This window comes from Tupaia chinensis, unplaced genomic scaffold, assembly GCF_000334495.1.
Source record: "Tupaia chinensis unplaced genomic scaffold, TupChi_1.0 Scaffold000320_1, whole genome shotgun sequence".
In the NCBI taxonomy this organism is placed as follows: domain Eukaryota; kingdom Metazoa; phylum Chordata; class Mammalia; order Scandentia; family Tupaiidae; genus Tupaia; species Tupaia belangeri.
This window is the reverse complement of record NW_006159813.1, coordinates 5,678,906-5,698,926: the sequence shown is the minus strand read 5'-3', so window position 1 is coordinate 5,698,926 and position 20,021 is coordinate 5,678,906. Positions and strand designations below refer to the sequence as shown.

At 48.7% G+C, this 20,021-nt stretch overlaps 1 protein-coding gene across 1 annotated transcript in view; it reads left to right on the top strand.

The window, feature by feature from the left end:
* Window positions 1-271: 271 nt before the first annotated feature.
* The window catches only part of RNFT2 (ring finger protein, transmembrane 2), a gene marked incomplete at its 3' end in the record, with an annotated part of 75,819 nt that continues 56,069 nt past the window's right edge, over window positions 272-20,021 (top strand). Inside the window, 6 exon segments of the mRNA XM_027773090.1 lie at window positions 272-331; window positions 2,436-2,612; window positions 3,359-3,417; window positions 10,138-10,235; window positions 10,238-10,594; window positions 14,791-14,867. Of these exon segments, the coding sequence (XP_027628891.1) occupies window positions 2,589-2,612; window positions 3,359-3,417; window positions 10,138-10,235; window positions 10,238-10,594; window positions 14,791-14,867 (615 nt within the window).

Here is a 20,021-nt window from a genome sequence, read left to right as displayed (position 1 = left end):
CCGGCAGCTACCCCGCGCCGGCGCTCGCGGCCCCACGAGACCCCGCCTCCGCTCCGCTGGCGTCACCGGCCGGCTCCTCGAGGCCTCCTCTCTATTGGTCCCTGCGGAACAACGGCCTCCTATTGGCTATACCTCAGGCAAGGGGCGGGTAATTGTGTGCCTGCGGCTGGAGGAGCTGCGCCGCGGTCCTAGCGCCGAGCGTAAACACTCTGGGAATCCACTGTTCCGGAGGCCGGAAGCACTCGGAAGTCACGTGCTGCCCGGGAGGTGCGAATGATTGGCTTGGCTGGACCTGAATGATGCGGCTGTGATTGCTGAATTGTCTGGGCAGGTAAAAGGGAACACGATCTTTTCCCCCGTCTTGGTCTGTGTAGCCTTTTGCTCTTAGAGTCTGTGAGCGTTTTGCCCTGTGTGCCTTGTTTGCAGGGGGGAAAAGCGCTCGTTATATTTTACTCGAAGGGCACCTGCTGCCGTGCATGTAACACAGGAGATGCTCCGTTGCATGCATTTTGTTGCAGTCATGTGACGGCCGGAGGGCGCTGCTTACTACGTAGCAAGCATCAGAAAGGGTTGGTCTGGTCTTTCCTAGGGATGTTGTAGGATGCGTGGAGCCGAGGGTTTAAAAGTCAGTCAGATACATCCCGCGTGCAAAACGGGTCTTTCAGAATTCGGTATTGGGGTAATTATACATGGCCTGCTTCTGACAGAGAATTCGAAGTCCCTTCAAAGAAAGCAAGCATCCTGAAGTAGAGTCTTGGACAATTGGTTCAGGAGGCTGTGTCAAATTTGTGGGTGGCAACGTTAGATATTGTATTTTATTTTCCTCAGGGATTTACAAGTGATGGGAGAGTTGGAGGGGGAGCATTAAGCTGAGAGTGCAAGTTTTTAAAAAATATTTCAAAATAATTCATGAGCTTTCCTTCATAGAGGAAGCTGCTACTGTTGACCTCATTTTAGCTAATTTTCCACAAGAAGGGTAAGCTGGTGGGTTTCTCTCTTATCAGCGGCCCTAGTGACACCACCGGGAGGTCGTCAGGATCAGGAAGCCATTCGACAGCCAGTTATGATTCTCTGAACAAGAGACATATCATCTTTGGTTCTGATACAAAAAAATAATTCAAGGAGGCTAAACCTATTCATGGATTTATTCATTTATTTCTTCTAAGGTAAGAGTGAGACTGGAGTAAGGGATCTAGAAAAGAGTAATCTGAAGACCTAGAGATGTCTTATTCATTGGCTAAGTACTTGCTGAGTACTGCTGTGTGCTAGGTAGTGCTCTAGAAGCTGAGGCTGGGGGCCAGCAGGTGGCAAAGTGGTTAAGGTGCTGGACTCCCACATGGCAGACTGTGATTCAAGTCCCAGACCTGGCAGCATAAAACTCACACTGGGTGCCTGTGCATGTATACTCAAAATCCCAGGTGGAAAATAGAGAAGGGATTGCAACGTGGCCATCCACCCTGGGGAGTGTTTTTTAAAGAAGCAGCAGCAGCTGAGGCTGAAGTGTGAGCAAGGCAGACAGGATCCCTGCTTTTATATAACATCTCCATTCTAATGGGGAGGGGCAGATTATAAATAAATAAACATGCGGGTAAATAAATAAATACTACGAAGAAAATAAAACAGGGCTATATTATGAGGGGTCAGGAGAATAAGAAGCCGCCTCGGGGAGGAGGCGACATTTGACTTGAGGGACCTAGCCATGCAAAGTTCAGAGGGAATAGCCTTCAGGGAGAGAGAAGAGTAAATACAGAGGCCTTGAGGCAGGGACAGACTGATTGGAGGAACAGGAAGGCCAGCGTAACTAGAGAGAACTATAAAAGGGAGCGAGGAAGGAAACGTGGTTGGGAACAGGTGAGGTGACATCAGGTAAACCTGCAGAGTGAGAACAGAGCTCGTGTGTATTCTAGTTGCAATGGAAGCCATTGGAAGGGATGAAACATGTTTTCTGTATTTCCCAATCAGGACTCATAGTTTGACAAGTGAACAAAACACAGTAGATTATTGTTGTTATTTATTATTATTTTAAGGTTTTTGCCATAAGGATGTGTGCACTTGTGGGAGAAAAGCAGAGAGAGACAGTGAGAGGGAAAGTGAGAAATCACCCCCCAACGGGTAGGGTCATGCCACAATCCCTTCTGTTTTCTTCTCTCAAGATTTTGGGCATGGTTGTACACGTGCCCAGTGTGAGTTTCAGGCTGCTAGGTCTGGGATTCAAACCACGGTTGGCCGCGTGGGAGTCTGGCACCTTAACTGCTATGCCACCTGCTGGCCCCTAAAATACAGTAGGTTATTAAGAGCCCATGAGAAGGACCAATGAAAGGCTCCCCAGAGGTCCCAAGCAGATGGACTCCTTGGCTCAGTGCTATCAGAGGTACCCCAGGACTTAGCAGATTCAAGGCATCCCGTGGATTCATGCACGTGTTCTGTTCCATCAGGAACTGGAATTTCTGGGACACTCCCCTGACCTGTCACCCCTCTAGAGAGGAAGCAGAGGGGAGGCCTGCTTTCTCCAGGAACCGCTGGTCACATCCCCATCGGCACTCCTGAATGCCCGACTTAACTGCCGTCAACATGGAGTTCTGAGGTCCATGTGGCTCCTCGCAGTGAACAAGGTGATGTCTTTTCATCAGAATTTTCGTCTTCATTTTACCAACATTTTACCACTCTATTCTGTGTGAGAGTTGGAAAGAAGCTTTGGGTGTGACCGATCCACCCCCTCCGTGTAACGAATGAGGAATTGATGCCGCAGAGAGGTTACCGATGTTCTCAGGGCCACACAGCGAGGGTCCAGCATCAGTCCAGAATCCCTGTCTCCCGCCTGCCCGTGTGCGACTCATTTCCCCCCACCAACACCCTTTTCCTACATAGCTCCTTGCTTTTTCCTCTCACACGAGGACTCGCTCCACCTCTGGGTCTCTTCTTCTTCCTCTGAAGTGGGACAATACTACTTTCCTCATAAGATCATCAAATTGAGGATTGAGAGTCATATAAGATCAAAACAAGGGGACCAGAAAGTGGCATGGCAGTAAAACACAACCCTCTGTGAAGCGGACCCACACAGGAAGGTCATTGGTTCAAGGCCAGAGACCTCCCTGAGTACCATAGGTATACACAGAGCTCATGATCTGAGCTGGCTGAAGCTCACAGCATCAAGACCCTCTCAGGGGTGCTGTTTCTTTCTCTCTCTCTTTTTTTTTTCTCTCTCTCTCATGGAATAAGTAACTTAAAAAAGATTGAACCATGTTTTGGAAGATGTCAGTGAGCTCTAGGGATGTAAGATATAGTGGTACTTGTTTACAATTACCGTGGCAATGTGCCAGGTGGGGAGACTCTGGCTCACCCATGTGTTGGCTTTCAGGTGTTAAGGAAAATGCAGAGACGCCACAGCAGCAACACGGATAACGTTCCACCTGAAAGGTAGGCCCTCCCCCTGTTTGGTTCCATCTGAGGGCTCTGGGCTTCAGGGTGATGGGCAACCCAGAACTGGATTGAATAACACCTCTCTAGTTAATTGCTAGAGTCACAGGGGAGATCTGATTGGATATTGTTTTACACAGTGACAGCCTTATACTCACTACCTAATGCACAATAATAGCTTGCCATTGCTTTTATAATCATTCTCGAAACCTGCATGACAGGTGATACACTTGACACATGATTTCAATGGTTGACACATGATTTCAATGGTTGTACCCATGGATTTTCATTTATGGAAGTGTTTTAGTCCGTTTGGACTGCTATAACAAAATTAGCATGAACTCGGAGGCTTCAATACCAGGTGTTTATTTCTCACAGTTCTGGAGGCTGGGAAGTCCAAGATGGAGGCTCCAGCATATTCGGTATGCTAGTTCATAAATGGCCGTTTCCTGCTGTGTCTTCCTTCACTTGGTGGAAGATGAAAGGGATTTCTCTAAGGCCTCTTATATAAACTCACCCTCACAACCTAATCACTTGCCAAAGGCCTTACCTCCAAATACTATCACCACGTGAGAGGATTTTAACATAAGACTCTCTGGGGATGGACCAGCATATGCTGTGGTTAAGGCACTGGATCCCACATGGTTGAATCCATGGTTTGAGACCTGGACCTAGCAGCCTGAAAAACATGCCAGGTATGTGTGTGTGCATGCCCAAAATCCCAAGAGGAGGATGAAAAAGAAGGGATTATGGCATGGTCTTTCCCCTGGGGGGTTTGATTTCTAACCTTCCCTCTCTCTCTCTCCAGCAACTGCACACGCTCCATGCCTAAATAAATAAATAAATAAATAAATAATATCTGTGAGAACACAAACATTCAGTCCCTAACAGTGAGCAATGACAGAGAGGCCATTGAAAGATGACTTTTAGGGACCAGCAGTTAGCGTAATGGCTATGTCGCTGGACTCCCATGTAGTCAACCGTGGTTCGAGTCCCGGACCCAATGGCTTAAACCCACGCTGGGTGCGTGTGCGTGTGTGCCCAAGATCCTGAGAGGAGAGTGGAGGAGAAGGGATTGTGGTGTGGCCATCCCCTCTGGGGGGTGATTTCTCACTTTCTGTCTCTCTGTCTCTCTCTGTCTGTCTGGCGAGCACACACGCCCTATAGCAGAAACCTCTCCAAAAAAAGAAAGATGACTTTGATTGCTTAGGTTTTTCGAGAGGAAGAAGCACGTCACAGCACCCAAGGCCCCATGGGGAATGTCATGACTTGGTAGAAAGAAACAAGGAGAAGGCACAGGCCTCAGCCTTCCTGTGTTCCTTGTGAAGAAGAACAAGGCGGGGCAGAGAAGCGATCAAGGATTGGGTAGTTTGAATAAGGCCTGTGGCTCTGGGCTATGGAAGTGCTCTTTGACCTAGGTGATTTAGGGAGAGGAAAATATCAGCTTCATGTGTGAACATTAGGTAAAGAGAGAAGCAAGAGCTAGAGCTGAGCCACCGTCCTGGAAGCCATATGGCCAACCGTGGGTTTGAGTCCCTGGGTTGGCCTGAAAACATGCTGAGTACACGTGGGTAGCTGAGGGACTGGAGAGAGGTGGCAGCAATGTGATGGGGCTCTGTCGAGGGTCCTCTCTTTCTCTCTCTCTCTCCTGTGCACGTGCGCTCATGAATAAAAAATAAATTATAAAAGAAAAAGCAGTGTTTAGGGACATGAGCTTAGGATCACAGGGGAGATGTAAGCCACTTTGATCATTAGTTTGGCCCAAAGATAAATGGATGTCAAGTAGACAAATACAGAATCTAAAAAAAAAAAAAAAATTAAAAAACAGAACACTCAAAAGCTATCATTTCTACCTAGTTAAACCCAAGAGAGTATACACCAGGGGGCCCTGTTCTTAGGTAGTGACGGTCTCCTAGCCCCAGATACCCTCCCCTGTCCCCTGTGCTAGCAGACAGCCAGGCTGCTCCTCCTTCAGATCCTGCCCTGGGTGCAACTCCAGGGTGACTGCCAAATCACAAGTAGTAGGCTGGCCATGTGACACAAGAGTTAGACTCTGCATAGGGATTTAGATCCCACGTGGCTATAGTTCAAGTCCCAGCCTTGTGACTTGAGAAACACACCAGAGGTTGGAACCAGCAGATGGTATAATGTTACATTGCTGGACTTCCACATAGTCGACCACAGTTCAAGTCCCAGACCTTGCAACTTCAAACTCATGCCGAGTGCATGTGCATGTGTACCCAAAATCCTGAAAGGAGAATGGAGGAGAAGGGATTATGGTGTGGCCGTCCTCCCTGGAGGGTGATTTCTTGTTCTCTGCCTTTCTGTCCCTGTCTCTCCAGCGAGCACACACACCTTATAGCAAAAATCTCTCTAAAAAGAAAATGCACCAGGGCATGTGTGTGTATGTACCAAATCCTGATGGGCTGGAGGCATGGAGGAGAAGGGCACTGCAGCATGATCATGCCCCATCAGCACGTGCTTTTTCTCCTCTCTCTCTCTCTCTCTGGCAAATGTGCATATCCTCTGGTGATAATAAATAAATAAATAAATAGAAGAAAAAATAAATAAATCACAAACTGTACTTACCTGTCCCTGCACTGGGACTAAATTTTGTATCCACCATTCCTGTTCTGTAGGGAAGAGCTGACCATAAGTCACATGACTTTCAGCCCAACTCAGCCCCTCCCAACTTATGGTGCCGTTAGCAAGTGAGTGCCCCTCTGGGACTCAGTTTCTCCATCCCTAAATGGCAGGTGATAAAACTCAGAATTGCTTGGAAATGAAGGCACACATGTGAAAACGCACAAGCGTGGCCTCTGGCTTTAATCAGCTGCTGTCGGAGCTTCTCTGGTCTCTGAAGACAGCGTTGCCGTCTGCTGTCTGGTGGAGCTTGAGATCTTTGTGGGCAGAGGCCTCAGCAGACAAACCACGCTTAAGTGTTTATTCTGTTCCCCCCTCACATTAGCCTGATGAGGTCTGGACTTTTTTTTAATCCCCCCCTTTTTTTTTTAATTGTCATTATTATTTTTTATTATAGGACATGAAAGAGAGAGAAAGAAAGTGAAAAAGCACCACCCTGGATGGATGGCCATGCCATAATCCCTTCTCCTCTATTCTCCTCTTGGGATTTGGGGCATGGATGCACACGTGCCTGGTGTCTTTCAAGCCACTGGGTCTGGGACTCAAACCGTGCAGTTGGCTGTATGGGACCCAGCCACTTGCACCAGCACACTACAGGCTGGCCCCTCTGCATTTCCAGATGAGGAAACCGAGGCTTTGGGAGAGGATGTAATGACCCAAAGTCACCCAGCCAGGAAATGACAAGGCTGAGATTTGGGCCCTAGGCATTCTGTCCCCCAAAGTCTGTGCTTGCAGACCCCACACTCTGGCTACCTTCTCTCTGGGCAGATCTGCTTCTCTGCCTGGACTTCCCCAATTTCTAACCTTTAAGGAGTTAAGTTGGAAGTGCAGCCTCCGTCCCCAAAGGAATGTTCTTTCCCATTTAGTCTGAAATCCCAGCTGGATGCAGGGAGAGGCCCAGGGAAGGGAGGCTAGCTAAAAACAGCCCTGTGGTGGGTTGAGGTTTCTCTGGCTGTACTAGAGGCCCCCTGAGCCCAGTGCACTCAGTGCTGGTGTGCTCCAGAGAAAGGGGAGGGCTTTCCAGGGTCCCTGGGGTGGAGGGAGAGAGAAGGTAGCCTCCACATGGGCCAGCGAAGACACTTGCCAGCTTCTGGAAGTGTAGAAAAAGCTCAAGGCCCCTTGAGGATCATAGCCATGGTGTCCATTGTCGTTGTTGTCAACAGTGCCATTAATGTCCGGAGCTCAAGGGAGAGGGCCATGCATTTCCTAGGCCTTTGGAGCCAGCGGGGATGGGCTATCTTCAAGTTCTGTCCGTTGGACTAGCTTTACCATAAGGTAGTCCCAGGTGTGGTATGTGAAGCCAGAGACACTAATCTGAGACTTCTGCAGTTCAGCATGGCCCTGCTGGGTTGGACAGGTGTTCTGCAAATGCGACTAGGCTTTTCGTGGATAAGAAGAATTCCAAGGGGTCAGCAGGTGGCACAGAGGTCAAAGCAGCTGGATTCCACATGACTGGCTGAGTATTTTGAGTCACAGACCCAGTGGCTGAAAATCACGCCAGTCTTGGGGTCAGCAGGTGCCATGGTGGTTGAGGGCGCTGAACTCCCACATGGCCGACTACAGTTCGAGTCCCAGACCTGGTAGCTTTCTTTATCACATTCCCTCTCTCTCTCTCTTTCTCTCTTTTCCTCTCTTTCTCTCTCTCTTTCTTTGTCCCTCTCTGGTCAAATTAAAAAATAAGTAAATAAAGTTAAATAAAATAATTATAAAAAAAAATCATACCATGCTCATGTGCCTCCGTGCCCAAAATCCTGAGAGGAGAATGAAGAAGAAGGGGTTGCAGCATGGCCATCCCCCCGAGGAGTGATTTCCCCCTTTCCTTCCCTGTCCATCTGTCTCTGTCTCTGGCAAGTTCATACACCCTATAACTAAAATAAATAGATATATAATAAAAGTTTCAGAGCTGACCCCATGGCCTAGTGGGTAAGGAGCAGGATCCCACATGGCCAATGACATAGTTCCAATCTGGCCCCAGCAGCTTGGAAGACGTTCTGGGCATGCATGTGTGTGAGCCCTGAATCTCAACAGGATACAGAAATAGAGGAGGAGGAGGAGGGACTGTAGTGTAGCCACGCCCCTCTGGGGAATTCTTTCTCCCCCTCCCTTTCTCTCTCTGTCTCTCTAGTGAACATATACACCTTCTGTCAATTTATTGTTAAAGAGATTTTTGTTATAGGACGTGTACTCTCGCCAGAGACAGAGAGAGAGACAGAAAGCAAGAAATCACCTTCCGGGGGGATAGTCACACTGCAGTCCCCTCTCCTTCATTCTCCTCTTGAGATTTTGGGCATGCATGTACATGTGCCTGGCATGACTTTCCAGCCACCAGGTCTGTGACTTGACTGCAGTTGACCATGTGGGAGTCCAGCACCTTAAGGACCTGCTAGCCCTCAGTATTTTTTTTTTTTTTTTTAGAATTCTGTGGTTAAATAAGCTTGGGAAACACCAGGTTTAAACAAAGTTAGCTTTTTCAGCTGCAGATCTCAGAGCCCTTTCATATGCTTTCCCATGCATTCCTCCCAGCATTTATCAAGCATGTTCTGAGTGCCAGGTACATTGTGCTGGGTGGTACAAATACAGTGGGGAGCATGAGGTCATGGCCTTTGACCTCACAGAGCAAGGCTCAGTCTAAAGCTGGTTCACAGCGTTTAACCACACGTTAGAATCACCGGGTACACCAGCGACCTTGACATGCTGAGGCCCACCCCTTAAAATTCTGATTCAGGTGGTCTCCCATGGGGCTGGAGTGCCTGGATTTTTCAAAAACTCTCTCAAGTGACTGTCATGTATGGCCAATGTTGAGAGCCACAAGTTTCAAGGGAAAGACAAACAGTGAAATGACAATGGCGATCAGTCCCTTGCAGAGGGGACTTGAGCTGCAATCGGCCATGTGAGAGTCCAGCATCCCAACCACCATGCCACCTGCCTGGCCCCTTGAATATATGTTTTTAAAAATGCACATGGGGGGACCAGCAGTTGACCTAATGGCTATGTTGCTGGACTCCCATGTAGTCGACCACCATTCGAGTCCCAGACCCGGTGGCTTAAACTCATGCCAGGCATGTGTGCGTGCGTGCCCAAGATCCCGAGAGGAGCATGGAGGAGCAGGGATTGCCGCGTGGTCATCTCCCCTGGGGAGTGATTTCTCGCTTTCTGGCTCTCTCTGTCTGTCTGGTGAGGGTAAGTGCCCTATAGCAAAAGAAAACCTCTCCAAAAAAAAAAAAAAAAAGCACATTGGTCTGTTTGTGGAGAAGAGATGGTACAAGATCAGGAGTGGAATCAGGGCGGGCTCCACGGCAGAGTGGAAATGCACCACTGGAGGTGCCGGGTCCCACGTGGTAACTGGTTTGAATCCCTGCCAGTGGCAGGGCTGGTTCCTTTCCAGGTCTCTCTCCTTGGCTTGTGGATACCCACCTTGTCCCTGTGTCTTGCCATGGCCTTCCCGCTGGGTGTCCAAGGTCCTAATCTCCTCTTTTGGTGAGGACACCTGTCCTACTGGATTAGGGCCCACTGTGGGACCTTGCTACCTTTTAAAGACTCTAACCCTGGGATCAGCAGGTGGTGTGGTGGTTAAGATGTTGGACACTCCCACATAGCTGACCAAGGTTCGAGTCCCCGACCTGGAGGCTTGCTTTCTCACTTTCTCTCTCTCGGGTCAAATTAAAATAAATGAATAAATAGGGACCAGCAGGTGGCGTGGTGGTTGGGGCATGGACCCTCCCAACATGGCTGACCATGGTTCAAGCTCTGGACCTGGTGGCTTGCTTTCTTACTTTTCCGCTCTTTTTCTGTGTCTCTGGTCAAAAAAAAAAGAAAGAAAGAAAAGAAAATAAATAAATACATAATCTTTTTAAAAATAAATAAATGAATAAATAAAAAATTATTTAGAAAAAAAAGACCTTACCCCTACCTGAACTTAACATTCTGGGGGTGACCGGAGGTTCGGATGTCAGCAGCGAATTGCCCCAGAGGCTACTACTGCATTAATGGTGTTGCATTTTGTCCCCTTCATTCCCTGGGCTACCACCTCTCTATCTGCCTGACCTGTGGGCTCTCTCTCTCTCCCCGGGTACCCAGAAACCGCAGCCAGGCTCTCAGCTCCGAGGCCAGCGTGGATGAAGGCGGCGTCTTCGAGAGTCTGAAGGCAGAAGCGGCCGCCCCGCCAGCGCTCCTCTCTGTTTTTTTTCCGCCACCCCCTTCCCATCCAGTCTGGTGCTGGGCTCCTCCGCAGGTGGCGGGGACGTGTTCATCCAGATGCCGGCGTCCAGGGAGGAAGGTGGGGGCCGGGGCGAGAGCGGCCCCTACCACCACCGCCAGCCCCACCACCACTTCCACCATGGCGCGCACCGCGGGAGCTCGCTGCTGCAGCACGTGGGCGCCGATCACCGCGGCCACGCGGAGGAAGGGGGCGATGAGCAGCCAGGGACGCCGGCCCCTGCCCTGTCCGAGCTCAAGGCTGTGATCTGCTGGCTCCAGAAGGGACTCCCCTTCATCCTGATCCTCCTGGCCAAAGTGTGCTTCCAGCATAAACTCGGTGAGCCTGGGGCATGTGGTCGTCATAGCCTGGGCGCCTGGAGCAGGTGGGGTGGGGCTTTTCCAAGTTCCGGGCCGACATAGTGCTGTTAAAAGAAAAATAAACCAGCCAGTTTAACAGAGTAGAGTTTGAATAGAGCAAATCTTAACACCATTTAAATCGGCCAGTTGTCCAGACTCCAGCCAGTCTTGGGGTCAACGGAGTATTTATGTCATCTCAATAGAAAAGTGTTCTACCAAAAGTGTAAATGAGGGACCAGCAGTTAGCGTAATGGCTATGTCGCTGGACTCCCACGTAGTCGACCGCGGTTTGAGTCCCCGACCCAGCGGCTTAAACTCACGCCAGGCGCGTGTGCTTGTGTGCCCAAGATCCTGAGAGGAGAATGGAGGAGAAGGGATTGCGGCGTGACCATCCCCCCTGGGGAGTGATTTCTCGCTTTCTGTCTCTCTGTCTCTCTCTTTCTGGCCAGCGCACTGCACCCTGTAGCAAAAACCTCTCCCAAAAAAGAAAAAACAAAGTGTAAGTGAGGGAGAGGTAGAGAAATCATTGGTTACGTTCTGAAGTTTGTCTGCATTAACGTGGTTTAAAAGGCGGGATGTCTGTGATTAACTGAAGCCTAGCTGTTATGATTGGCTGTAACCTAGCAACCAGCTCAGTAAAACAGCCTAACATGTAGGATTTCGGCTTATCCAAGAATCAAGTGTGGGAGTGCAGCGGCTGTTGAAGGCCCAAATAGTTTAATTTAATAGTGCCAAGTGCTTAAAGGTATGAGACTTTCCATCAGACCTGGGTTCAAATCCTGCCAACCGGCCATGTAGACTTTGGGCAAGTTGCTTGGCCTCGCTGAGCCTCAGTTTCCTCATCTGTCTAGTAAGGGGTTTTGATCGAAACTTCCCTCAGGAGGTTGGTTGATATGAAGCGGTAGTGAATTATAATTCAGAGCTCACATTGCTTGGGTCCAAACCCCAGCTCTGCCGCTTCCTGGCTGTGTGATGTTGGATACGTTACTTACCCTCTCTGTGCTTCAGTTTCAGTATGTGCAAAATGGGGGGTTAGGCTTGTCCATACCTTGTCTGCTGTGGCAGGGAGGTTAAATTCAAGTTAATATGCGTAAAACCCATCGGTTGGTGTTTGGGAGAGAGTAAGTACGATGCAAGTGTAGGTGGTTATTTTTACTTATTCATTATTAATATGCATGAAAAGACTTTCTAGATATCCTGGCACATAGCAAGTGCTGAATAAGGTACTGACTCATAAAGTCCTTAGCCTGGTACTTGACACATACTTAGTACTCAGTAAATGGTCTCTGGAATTCCAGTACTATTATTATTATTATTTACCATTACTTGCCGTTATTAGATCATGATATTGCAGTCCCCCTGAGGGCTAGTAGCCCTCGTTTTAGTGCTACACTAGGAATGATGGTAAGAATTAACCTAGTGGCCTGGGACTGGCAGAGGGCATCATGGTAACATCACTGGACTCCCACGTGGTCGACCAGAGTTCGAGTCCTGGACCCAGCAGCTTAAAACTCATGCCAGGTGCATGTGTGTGCATTCCCAAGATCCCAAGGAGAAACTGGAGGGGAAAGGATTGCAGTGTGGCCGTCCCTGCAATAAGTGATTTCTCACTTTTCTGTCTCTCTGATGAGCACATGAGCCCTATAGTAAAAACCCCTCTTTAAAAATAAATAAATACATAAATAAATAAATAAAAAGGAAAGAAAGAAAAGAATTACCTAGTGGCCTATGGTTGCCATGAGAAAACACCTGGAGGCCCCTAGGCCATTCTTCATGTCTTCTTTCCCTCTCTGGTGAATCCCAGCCACTCAGATCGCTCCACCTCGCCTGCTCGGGTGCTACTGTGTCAGCCCCTCTCTTTCTCTTCCTGCAGGTAGAAGCTGGCGTGTTCTCCCTTACGCCCAATACTGGCAGACTCATAGCTAAGTCTGATTCCTGAGAAGAGTTCTTTCTTCTTCAGTTAGTGGATTTTGTTTGTCTTTTTAAATGATGAAGAATAGGGGCCTGGATGGTGGCAGAGCAGTGACGCGATGCTATGTAAAGCTGATCCACAGGGAAAGGTCCCAGGTGCGTGTCTGGAGACCTCCCCAAACATGCCAGGTGTGCATGCCCATGATCCAGAGCTAGGTGAGGGGAAAGTGGGGGCAGAGTGGATCTAGACCCTGCTAGGGTGCCTGCCTCTCTGTCTCTCTCCCCTCTCCTTCTGTCTCTCTTGCTATGAAAAAAAGAAAAAGAAAGTTAGACAGAGAAAGAAAAAGAAAGGAAGGAAGAACAGGAAAGGAAAAGAAAGAAAACAAATTACACAGGACCAGCAGGTGGCTTGGTACTTAGGGTGCCGGGCTCCCAAATGGCCGACCACGGTTCAAGTCCTGAACCTGGTGGCTTGCTTTCTCACTTTCTCTCTGTCTGGTCAAAATAAAAATTAGTAATAAATAAAAATGAAGTAAATGAATTCTTTTTTTTTTTTTTTTTGAGAGGTTTTTGCTATAGGGCACATGCGCTCACCAGAAAGACAGAGAGACAGAAAGTGAGAATTCACCCCCCAGGGGGGATGGCCACACCGCAATCCCTTCTCCTCTATTCTCCTCTCGGGATCTTGGGCACACACACACACACACGTGACCAACATGAGGTTAAGCCACTGGGTCTGGAATTCGAACCATGGTCAACTATGTGGGAGTCCAGCAACATAACCATTATGTCATCTGCTGGTCTCAATGAACGAATTCTTTAAAAAAGAATTACAGATGGGACCAGCAGTTGGCGTAATAGCTATGTCGCTGGACTCCTATGTAGTCAACTGTGGTTCGAGTCCTGGACCCAGTGGCTTAATCTCACACTGAGCGTGTATGCGTGCATGCCTAAGATCCTGAAAGGAGAAAGGATTGTGGCGTGGTCATCCCCCTGGGGGGTGATTTTTCATTTTCTGTTTCTCTCTCTCTCTGTCTTTCTGGTGAGCACATGCACTCTCTAACAAAAACCTCTCCAAAAGAAAAAAAGAAAGAATTACAGAAAACGAGAATAGAAAAAAGATGGTAGGGTTACTCTTTCTTAGTTTTTCAATAAAGAAATAACATCTTTGCAAAGTAGACCTGGAAAAACACCTAGAGTGTACATTCTAGTAACAAAGTAAGTGAACTCACACCATATTGCGTGCGAGCCAAATCCTGGCTACAAGGACGAAATGTCGGGTTTGGAAATCATTATTCAGGAACAATTCCAAGACTATAACTTGGCAGACAGTGACAATGAAATGAATTGTGGAAACAATTTCAGTTCCGTTCTTCCATCTGCCTGGGTCATGTTTGCCTGTTAGCTGGGATTCTTGGTTTTTTTTTTGTTTTTTTTTTTTCTTTTTTCTTTTTTTCCCTATGAACATTGAACTTTAATTTGTTATGGTGTTGTGGTCTTTTTCTGTGGATGTTTTTATTGCTAATAACATAGCTCAGATTGTTTTTTGAAAGTGGAAATAGTGCTGGCATCATTTACTAGAGATAGGTCTATTAGCATCAGCCCTCCCCATAAGGTAAGCCTGGTTACCTGTCTGTCTATTTTACAGATGAGGAAACTGAGCTTTAGGGAGCTATAATGACCCCCCTAAGCTCACACAAGCAGGAGGTGCCTGAACTGGGATTCGAACTCTTTTTTTTATCTTTTTCTTTTGTAATTTGTTGTAGGGCATTTATGTTTGTTGGAGAGAGACAGAGAGAGAGCAGGAAAGTGAGAAATCACCCCCTCCTCCAGGGGGAATGGCTATACCACAATCCCTTCTTCTCCATTCTCCTCTCAGGATTTGTGTGTGTGTGTGTGAGAAACATACATCTGGTCTAGGACACCAATCACGAAGTCGGCCACGTGGGATCCGGCCATCTTAACCTCCACGCCACTGAACGCGAGTCTTCCCAGGCTCACAGTTCGTGCTTACCATGGCTCTGTAAAGTATCACCAGGGGCCTACATTCTCTCCCTAAGTCAAAGGCCTGTTGTCAGAAGGGCTCTGGGTTCTCAGTGATTTACAGGGCAGCCGAAATCCCCCAGCAGGGGGTTGTCTTTCTTACGTGGTTAGGTTGTGCACTACGAGGGGACAGAGAGGGCATCTCTTTCCTGTGTTGCCACGAGCCTGGGCCAGGCCTAATGAGCTCAGTGATGAGTGTCGGATCCTCCCCCTGTCCTGCAGGCATCGCCGTGTGCATCGGGATGGCCAGCACCTTCGCCTATGCCAACTCCACGCTCCGCGAACAGGTTTCTCTGAAGGTGAGTCACCTGGCAGCTGCCTCCCCTGTTGCTGCTGTAAGAAATGGCCACTGAGGGGGCTTAAAAGTACTTAACTGTCTCATCTTACAGTTCTGCAGAGCAGAAGTCCTCTCTGCTAAGGCGAAGGTGTTAGCAAGGCTATATTCCTTCTGAGGTCTAGGGGAGAGGCTCTGTGCCTTTTCTGGGGTCTAGAGGTTGCCCCCATTCTTGGACTCCTGGCACTAAGTTGGCTATTGTGTTGCTAAACAGAAATACTTGAGACTTGTAGTTTATAGAGTAGAGGTTTATTCTTTTTTTTTTTTTTTTTAAGGTTTTTGCTATAAGGTGCATACACTCACCAAAGAGAGACAGTGAGAGGGAAAGTGAGAAATCACCACCTTGGGGGGAGGATGGCCATGCCACAGCCACTTCTTAGGCATTCTCCTCCTGGGATTTTGGGCACGCACACATGCCTGGCGTGACTTTCAAGCTGCCATGTCTGAGACTCCTAACCTGTGATCGACCATGTGGGAGTCCAGCATTGTAACCACTCCACCACCTGCTGGCCCCATAGAGGTTTATTTAGCTCATGATTCTAGCAGTTGGGGAGTCCAAAGAGGCAGGGCCAGCATCAAGCTGGGCTCTGATGCTGCACCACGACATGACCGACAGCAGCAGAGAGACAGCAGACACACGCGTGTGCAAAGAGGGAGAGCTGGGGCAGCCATCTTCCTTTATAACAGCCTGCTCTTGTAGGAACTCACTCCTTCTTCTGAGAGCTGCCATTCACTCTCAAGGCAGCATTAATCCATTCATAATGCTGATGCTTCCAGGATCTAACCGCCACCCATGAGCCCTCGCCTCTTAAAGCCCCACCACCTCCCAGCACCATTACACCGGGAACCAACTTCCAAACATGAACCTCTCGAGGACAAACCATTATGTAAGCCATAGCAGGCTCCCCTCTCCTTTTTCAAGCCAGTGACCTTGCATCCCTGTGACCATCCTCCTATAGTCACAGTTCCTGTGGACATTCCTATTCTTCCTCCCTCCTCCATGTTTAAGGTCCCCTTGGACCATCTGGAATAGCTCCTATCAGAGTCAGCTGCAGATTTAATCCCTTTTTTGCCTTGTAGCCTAACGTACTCACAGATTCCAGAGATTAGGACCGAACCTCTGTGGGGGGCCATTCTGCCTCTTGGCCCTGGGCTGCTCCCCAATGTGCTGTCCTCCTCCCGTGAGCTCTGTACAGGCTCTTTGGAGGGCAGCATCTCCTCCATGCTCCTGGCCCAGCATTCTAACCTCCAGGCATTCAATCTGTGAGTTAACTCCCAGCATGCCGCCTGGTAAGGCCATCCCATTCTCACTCCTAGATGGCCATGCAGCTCCGCACCTTGCCTGAGTATCCCCAAATGTCTGCCAAGTGCTCCCCGTGTGGCCAGCGCAGTGCTGAGCCCATTGGCTGTCCCATCTTATGGACTCGCCCCAGGAACCTGGGAGGGAGACACAATCACTAGCTTTCATTTTCCTCGAGGAAACAGCGGCTCGGAGATATTAAGTTCCCATACCTGAAGTCGCAAGGCTAGTGTGCATGTTGGTACCCAGATTTTTTTAAAAGAGGTTTTAGCCATAGGGCATGTGGATTCGGCGGAGAGAGAGACAGAGACAGAAATGCTGAAAGGGAAAATGAGAAATCACCCCTTACGGGGCATGCCATAGTCCCTTCTCCTCCATTCTCCTCTTGGAATTTTGGGCACACACACACACACACGGCCTGGTGTGAGTTTTAAGCCTCCAGGTCTGTGACTCCAACCGTTGTCGACTGCGTGGGAGTCTAGCAATGTAACCATTACGCCACCTGCTGGTTACAGAGGACACAGTGAACTGCGCTATTCGTAGGAGCCTCTGCCTCCCACTGGACAGTGATCTTGCAGCAGTCTCTGTCTTCTCTGACCCTCCGTAATATCAGCTGGTTTCTCAAAAGCACTCAGGCCTCCATGCATCACCTGGCTCAGGCTTTATTAGCACATGTGCACATTGAGGTCGAGTTCCAGAATGTCCCTTGATTAGGAGCAACTCTTTATTGTTAGTATTGTTACTAATTTATTATTTTTTATTTATTTATTTTGAGAGATTTTTGCTATATAGGGTGTGTGCTCGCCGGAGAAGCAGGGAGAGATAGAGAGACAGAAAGCAAGAAATCACCCCTCAAGGGATGGCCATGCTGCAGTCCCTTCTCCTCTATTCTCCTCTCAGGATCTTGGGCACACATGTGTACACGCACCCGGCATGAGTTTTAAGCCTCTGGGTTCAAGACTCGAACTGCAGTCAACTATGTGTGAGTCCAGTGCTGTAGCCATTATACCATCTGCTGGTCGCACTAATTTATTTTTTTTTTATTGCCACATGGTGCATGCACTCTCTAGAGTGAGAGAAAGAAGGAAAAAACATCCCCCGACAGGGTGTGGTCACACCCCAATCCCTTCTCCTTTGCTCCATGCCGTGAGGATCTAGGCACACAAGCACAGGTGCCTGGCATGCTTTTCAAGCCACTGGAGCAGGATTTGAACTGCGGTCAACCATGTGGGATCCAGTTCCCAAAGCACCGTGCTTAACCACTGCACTATAGGGCCAGCCAAGCGGCAACTTCATTTTGCCAGGGTTTTGAAGGAAGTAGACTGATGGTGAAGGGAAGGGTCTGGCACCTTTCTGTCTCACTAGGACCCAAGGAGTTGTCCCAGAGGAGGTGACAGAATGGCATAGACCTTCCTGAAGAACCATCCAGGAAGGTTGTAGAGGAATGTGGTTTGTAGTATGGACTCCAGAACTGGATGGCCTGTGTTCAGAACCAACGACTCTTCTGGACCCTTAGGCTCTTCTTCATGCAAACCTCTTCTTGCTACTTTATTATTTTTTAGAGAGAGATTTTTGCTATAGGGCACTCACTGGAGAGACAGAGAGACAGAAAGCGAGAAATCAGCCCCCCAGGGATGGCCATGCCACAGTCCCTTCTCCTCCATTCCCCTCTCAGGATCTTGGGCACGCATGCACACATGCCTGGCGTGAGTTTTAAGCCGCCAGGTCCAGGACTTGACCTGCAGTTGACTACATAGGAGTCCAGAAACGTAACCATTACACCATCTGCTAGTCACTCTGCTCCTGTTCATGTAGCAGGTTGACTGCACACCAGAGTGGGGCCCTGTGAGGGCTGGCTTTTTCACAAGCACAGTAGCACCTACGTGGTGCCTTGACTTGTATCATAGGTTAAGAGAAGATGCCTAGATCCTTGGACAGCCCTGTTGGGTCCTTGAACCCAAAAAGACACAGGTGACTTTTTGCAAGTGCAGTTTTTTTCTGTTCAGAAGGGTGCACGTGACCTTCCACTGGTGGGCAAGCCTTTGTCCTTGAGACTCTGTCTTCTCAGAGCATTGCGAGTTCCCTTTTTATTCCAGCTCTGGTTTGGATTTACAGAGAACTGGGATCTATCACTCATTAGGGTAAAAGGGACTGCCGAGTGGATTCATCACATTGATAAGAGCGAGTGGGTTGGCTGGAGGTGGTTTCTGGAGTCGTTAACCTTGACTGCTGCTGGGATAATGGATGGAGGGAGATGCGTTTGCTTCGACCATCCTCTCTGGAAACATGCCTTTAACAGAGCGTGGGGCACTAGGCTGTGCCTGGAGACAGCGAGTATTGAGCGTTTACTGAAACCGCAGGAAAGGCTACCCTGGGAAAGTTATGACCTCATCTCTTCCAGCAACGCAGCCGCCCTGGCTGGGAAGAGGCGAGCTTTGGAGAATCAGCAGAGGAGCCTGCCTCTGTGTCTCTGGGTTACCTGGCAGGAGCACAACCTTCTCTGCACCTCCTCAGACATTTCCTAGAATGGCTCTCAGGCCAGGAAGCTACAAAGTGGCTGACTGAAGGGCCAGCAGGTGGTGTGGTGGTTAAGGCACTGAACTCCCACATGGCTGATTGCAGTTCAAGTCTTCGACCTGGCAGCTTGAATACATTAAAGTCCAGTGACAGAGCCATTACACTAACTGCTGGTCCCAATACAATCTCTTTATAACTCTATTTTAATGTCAGATACCAAACTTGATCTCGCTGTAATCATAATACTATAAACAGAGTGCCTGAGAGAGAAGAGGTTTTGATCTAGCAGATGAAAAAAAAGAACAGATTTCTCCCTTTTTTTTTTTTTTTTTTTTTTAAAAAAAAGGCAACAAACTGAAAAGGTCTTCCAGTTTTTCTTTCTAGAGACTAAACAAAAACAACACTGCAGAAAGAGGGGCCAGCAGATGGCATGGTGGTTAAGGGCGCTGGACTCCCACATGGCCGATGGCGGGTCAAGTCTTGGACCTGGCGGCTTGCTTCCTCACTGTTTCTCTCTGTGTCTCTCACTCTGTCTCTCTCTGGTCAAATGAAAATTAAAAAATGAATAAAGTTAAGTAAAAATGATTCTTTAAAACAAACAAACAAAAAAAGAACAATGCTGGAGAGAGAGAGACAGGACTGGATTGTGAAGGGCTTTGACCGCCATGTGTATCTTGGTCCTGTTGAACTTAATCTGAGTGTGCCCTACATTGGGAGGTTAGTTCAGAGCAATAACAGAGACCCTTGCTAGAAAAAGCGAGAGCAGGAGTTTCCGATGTCTAAGCCTAAATCTACTGCTGGGTTGTCAGGTTGTTGCCCCGACAGATCCTAAAACTTGCATCTGTACCAGATTGAGTGTTTACATTTAGAAATGTGACATAATCCCTCACGACACCCTGGCTTTCAAATGAGAACACAGGCTTAGAACACGTGCCCTGGCCCAGCCATGGTGGCCCGCACAGGTAGCACCACCACTTGGGAGGCTGGAAGCACGTGGGAGGCCTGGGTTCAGTCTCCAGATCAACCTGAACATGTCAAAGTGATTGGGAGTGCCTGTGACCCTAGCTAATTGGGAGGCGAGGGCAGGGGAGTTGCAACACAGTGAGACCCTTTCAAGACCACCTATCTCAGGACCAGCAGTTGGTGTAATGGCTATGTTGCTGGATTCCCATGTAGTCGACCGCGGTTCAAGTCCCAGACCCGGTGGCTTAAACTCATGCTGGGTGCATGTGTGTGCATACCCGCCCAAGATCCGAAGAGGAGAATGGAGAAGGGATTGTGGTGTGGCCATCCCTTGGGGGT